Consider the following 6,000-nt stretch of genomic DNA (forward strand, 5'->3'; position numbering starts at 1 on the left):
CCACCTTTATTATTGATGTCTAAGATGTCAGACTGTGGAGAATGTAGAGCAGATATAAAATAGGTACATGCAAGTGTAGACAAAATAAATGCGGACTTGAAAATAGACAAGAACAGGCCAGTGCCGTAACTAGACATTTTAGTGCCCTGGGCGAGACAGGACACCGGCGCCCCCCATCTAAGTGGGAGTGACATTTGCCAAGTGGGTGTGGCCAACCTAATTTGGGGGTGTGGCTAGCACTTTACTGAAATAATTATGTTACACATATTTACAAGTGCATGATAGAGATATATATATGTATGTGTGAGATATAGATATATATAGATAGAGATAGAGATAGATATCTAACACACACACACACACACACACACACACACATACACACATACACACATACACACATACACACATACACACATACACACATACACACACACACACACATACACACATACACACATACACACACACACACATACACACACACACACACGCGCACGCGATTCAAATAAATTAACAACCGTTTCTCTGCCCTACTGACCATTTAATGACCAGGAGGTTAAGGGGGATACAGTGCTTGCAGAAAAGTGGACAGTATTTTCCCAAGGAGCAAACAAATGGAATTTGCACCACTTGTATCACATCATCATGTGTCCAGGTCTACATCTGCACCCCTTAGATGGATTTGGCCCAATGTGTTTTAATGATGTGATCTGGTAATTGGTGACAAATACTTTTACACCTCTATTGTCCTGTGTGTCTACTCTGTGTGTTCTACATATACAATTCCTGCTAAATATTTAACTCATTCTGCATCTGGCCTTAAATGTTCCCAGTCCTACCCTAGATACACCACACAGCAGAATAATCTGACTGTCATGATCCCAGCTCTAGTCATAGACTATAAAGTCTGCAAAATATGAATTTACAAATACATTTCAAAATGACAAATGGAAAAGATTACTCTCTAAAACATCACACTTCTGCGGAATGGCGAAACGGCCTGTTTTGCCTGGAAGTTTTACACAGATCAAGTTGGTGAGAAATTTCCACACAATTATGTTCATCTCTGTCAACTCTACAGTGGGCACATTACCTAGATGTAGTGGTGTGCCATGAATGTTACTTTAACAGTGTTATGTGTAGGGCTTTCACCGAACTGACTACCCCAGAATGCTGTGACAAATATCATTTGGAGTCAATAATATAATGAGGCTATATAAAGTCTATAAAAGTAACAAACCTAGTTATGTGTTATAAAATTTATTACACAATCCTGGAAATTTACAAAAAAATAGGAATACAAACATCACAGTCAATGTAGTGACATGTAAAATGGCATTAAATAAACGAAGGACACAGTGACTGCACAGTGAGGTGGTCTACACAGAATATGGACCTCTGCTGATGCCCCCAATTTATTATCTATAAATCAGACTTTTCTTCTTTATACAAGAACAACAGTAGACATGTGACATCAGATCTGTCTTCAGGTTATTGGAACTGACACTCTGACACAGCATCTTCTGCTAGTAGCCACACAAACATAAATGTTAGCATCTTTGTAGGTACCAGCGACATTGAACGCAACATGAAACATCCCAAGCGATAAAAGAAAATGATTTTATACCCAACCTTACTGGAGACGTTATTACTTATCTGTAGGTGTATGGAGAGTGGTAAGATATAAAGAGAGCACTGTAGGCGGAGGGAGAGAGAGAGACGTTCTTCCGCAGTCCACCAACAGGAAGTTAGGCATTTGGAACGCAAGTTTGCGTTCCAGTCAGTGGAACGCATATGCGCACTGCATATGCGTTCCACTGCGGGAGAACCGTCTCTCCCCCTCTCTCTCTTCAGCCCCTACACCCCCCCCCCCCCCCCCCCCCCCCCTCTCTCTCTCCCTTCGCCTACAGTGCTCTTTATATCTTACCACTCTCATTCTGCATCTGGCCTTATCTGGCATATCTACAGACTACAGTAAATGTCTAGATATAGAGCCTGGTAGCGGACAGCTGCCGCGCCCCTTTGGGCTCTGCGCCCTGGGCGACGGCACCACCCTAGTTACGGCTCTGGAACAGGCCCAGCTTCTGAGAGCTTACAATTTTGTGGGAAAAGTGTCTGTCTCCATAACAAAATATCCTGGTTTTCACAAAAACTGTATATATTTATGAAAGATGATGACAAATTGTCTACTACTGTCTGTTTTTATTAAGTTACATACTTACTAACTTTCCACTTGTGATTTTAATGTATTGTACTATTGTGTCTGCAGGCTTTGGGCGTGAAAATGGACAAGTGGCCATTGAATATTACTCGCAACTCAAGACTGTTTGCGTGGAGATGGGAAATGTTGAGACAGTGTTTTAAATGGGTAGTCAAGTCCCAAGTTTCTTGTTATGACACTACTATGAAGCAAAACATAAGTGTTCTATAGTATTGCACTTTTGTATCTTGTAGTGCATAAGTTATAGGAGACTCTATACCAGGCCTGTCCAACCTGCGGCCCTCCAGGTGTTGTGAAACTACGAGCCCCAGCGTGCTTTGCCAGTAGACAACCTGTTGATAGCTGGAAGGGCATGCTGGGACTTGTAGTTTCACAACATCTGGAGGGCCGCAGGTTGGACAGGCCTGCTCTATACAAACAGTATTACAGCAAAGTAAGTAATTGTGGAAATTGCACCAGATTTAAAACTACAGGCAACACTTTTGAAAATAAACTATGTATAAATGAAGTGTGGTTTTTTTTTTTTGTTTTTTTTGCATTTTTTCTGTTTGTATTACTTCACCTTTTATTATGCAGAAACTCCTATGGGAATTAAGGATCCTGCACAATTTCTCAGTAGCGGTTACTTTACAAAGTGAAAGCCACCAAACACAAATTGTATGCAAGAATCTATCTTGTGCTCGGTGGTAACAAAAAAACAAATGGAGAAAAATATTTAAAATTTAAAGCTTTTCTAAAGATTACATCTGGTCAATGTGCAAATTTTTGGTTTCTAGATGTAAAATTATAATCGTTCTAGAGTTTAAAAAAAAACAACCTATATTTTTGTATTAGAGGCGCTCTCCAACTTTTATTATTATTACTAACTGAGGGTCAGCTATTCTAAAACTAAATGAAGTATTTACTTTTCCTGGCTCCTCAATGTGGTGAGGCTGTCATGGATGAAGGATATTTATTTTTTAGAAAGAAATTTGGTTACTGTGCAGGCACTACTAAGGTGTCTAACTTTATTTGCCTTTTGACTATACCCAGCATGAACATAATGTTAAAGGTTCTATTTCTGTTGGGGTTACTGTGCAGGTACTCCTGCAAGAGTAACCATGGCATCAGTCAGCCATGACTTGCTGACTATGACCGAGAGGACCAGGGTGCTGTGAAGGGTGGCAGTGGGATCTGTCCACTGCCGACAGTATCTATACCAGGGGTGTGCCAACCAGTCAAAGACCAAGAGCCAATAAATATCTATAGCTACCCCAAAGAGCTGACCATCATCATCATTTATTTATATAGCGCCACTAATTCCGTAGCGCTGTACAGTGAACACATTCACATCAGTCCCTGCCCCATTGGGGCTTACAGTCAAAATTCCCTAATATAGACACATACTCAGACAGATCGACAGACTGAGAGGGAGAGACTAGGGTCAATTTTGATAGCAGCCAATTAACATACCAGTATGTTTTTGGAGTGTGGGAGGAAACCGGAGCACCCGGAGGAAACCCACGCAAACGCAGGGAGAACATACAAACTCCACACAGATAAGGCCATGGTCAGGAATCGAACTCATGACTCCAGTGCTGTGAGGCAGAAGTGCTAACCACTAGGCCACTGCTGTGACTCTACCTTTTTATATATGTGTGCAAGTATGTATACTCTGTATAAGCACGTGCATACATACCACACACACACATATTAAAAATATAACAATTTACAATACCCTGCTAAGTGGGAAAAAAAAATATCTAACATTGCCAAAATGTTCAGAATAATTATAAAATCAGCACGGGTCTGCACTGCACTGCACTGCACAGTGAACTGTGTGGGGATAATAAAAAGTTGTAAATGGCTAACCTGCACATCAGATCTATCCACACTCCTGTACATGCCTTCAGACCTCCCCCAAATGCCCCTTGCATATACCCATCAGCCTCCCCACATGCCACTAGATCTCACACGCATCCCTTTTATGCCATCAGCCTCCCCACATGCCACTAGATCTCACACGCATCCCTTTTATGCCATCAGACTTCCACACATGCCTTTTATATGCCCATCAGCCTCACCACATTCCCTATACATGCCAATATGCCTCCCTACATGACAGGAGATCTGTCCACATTCTTCATATATTCCAACAGATCTCTCCAAATGCACTCAGATTTCCTTACATGTCTTTCAGCCTCTCACATGCCCCTTACTTATCTGTCACATCTCTCACACAGACGCTGGATCCCGCGCAGAGAAAGATGCGAGAACACACTACCGCTCTCCTCCTTCCCGGATTGGACTGCTGCAGTAATGTGACCTCCCAGCAGAGGTCACATGACTCTGCTGCTCTTGGGCAGCAGAGCTGTCAGAAATTCATGTCTTTGCGGCTGTCGGCAGCTGGAGCATTGTGAGCACCAACTGGCCAGGAGCCTCCATTCCAGATCCAAAGAGTCTCATGCGGCTCAAGAGCCGCGGGATGGCCACCCCTGATCTACACGCTACCTTATTTTAGAAGGTTGAGGTTTCTGTAGGAACTTTGAGGTTACACATTCTTCCTCACCCTTCAACTTATACCTCACCACTGCTTTCCATTTCATATTCATGGGTGTATTTGTGTGGTACAAACAGTACTATTGCTGTTCAAAATAAAACAGCATGCACTTCTGTCAGGATGCCACTAGGCAACCTAACACTGGCTAGATATACTGTTCCTCTCTGGTCACTGGCCCATTTGGCATTGGTAACATGTCATAGTAGCACAGTACAGGCTTAAATAGTTGACACTCCTCCCAGTCATAGCTTGGACAGATGACACTCCCCCCTTGTCTTTAAAAGGAGTTAGCGGCAGGTGTTCTGCCATTACTCTTCACTACAGACAAACCCTGTCAGCTTTGCTGTTAGCTGTGGAAAATACACTTTCAAAGCATGCAAGTTAAAACCCACTTTATACTAGGGATGTGCACCGGCCACTTTTGGTGTCTCGTGTTTTGGATTCGGATTTGCTTGAGGTTTTGGGTTCGGATTTGTTTCGCAAAACACCTGACGAAAGGTTTTGGTTCGAATTTAAGGTTTTGGATTCGGATTTATTTTGAAAAAAACATAAGTGTTAAAATCAAGTTTTTGGTTTATTTTCACTCCTACGCTATTAACCTCAATAACATTCAATAACAATCATTTCCACTAATTCCCAGTCTATTCTGCAGAATCAGTGAACTTTGTAATATTCCAGTACCAATGGACTTATACTGCAGGATTGTTTTTGGATATTTTTTTTTAATTTCTTTTTTTTTTTTTTAAATTTCGTGCTGTGCTGTGTCCTTCTAAGGGCATTGTTATTTCCCCAGCCCAGCACAGCACAGCACGAGATATAGCAGGACAAAGGACCACCTAACACGACCTCCCTCTACCCTGATCAATGCCCGAGTGAAGATGGTGGCAGCTAGCGGGGAATTTATAGGATCTGAGTATCGCGAGATCTGACAGCGGGATTATGACTCAGAGCCTCGGTTTCAGTTTTGCAATTGGCGGGGAAACCCGGATCTGTCTCGGATCAGCAACGTTCGGGTGGGCTCGGATTTCAGATATCCGAGCCCGCTCATCTCTACTTTATACTTTCAATTTGTCATACATGTCTTACACCTGTATACCTTAACTTAGGTGTACTGCTATACCTGTGTGTAACCCTGTCTGCAGCCTTTAACTGCAGACTCAGTTGAACACCTAACTCCTCTTAGAGGCCTGTGGCAAACCACTCTTTATTATATAGTATTAATATTATAACATTTTAT

General features: G+C 42.2%; 1 protein-coding gene across 1 annotated transcript in view; it reads left to right on the top strand.

Moving 5' to 3' along the window:
• The window catches only part of ALDH9A1 (aldehyde dehydrogenase 9 family member A1), a 47,947-nt gene extending 45,215 nt beyond the window's left edge, over nucleotides 1–2,732 (top strand). The window contains exon 12 of the mRNA XM_075182689.1: nucleotides 2,273–2,732. Within this exon, the coding sequence (XP_075038790.1) occupies nucleotides 2,273–2,367 (95 nt within the window). The 3' untranslated portion in view covers nucleotides 2,368–2,732. The remainder of the gene's footprint in view (nucleotides 1–2,272) is intronic.
• The last annotated feature ends 3,268 nt before the right edge of the window (nucleotides 2,733–6,000 follow it).

This window comes from Mixophyes fleayi, chromosome 8, assembly GCF_038048845.1.
Source record: "Mixophyes fleayi isolate aMixFle1 chromosome 8, aMixFle1.hap1, whole genome shotgun sequence".
Taxonomy (NCBI): Eukaryota; Metazoa; Chordata; class Amphibia; order Anura; family Limnodynastidae; genus Mixophyes; species Mixophyes fleayi.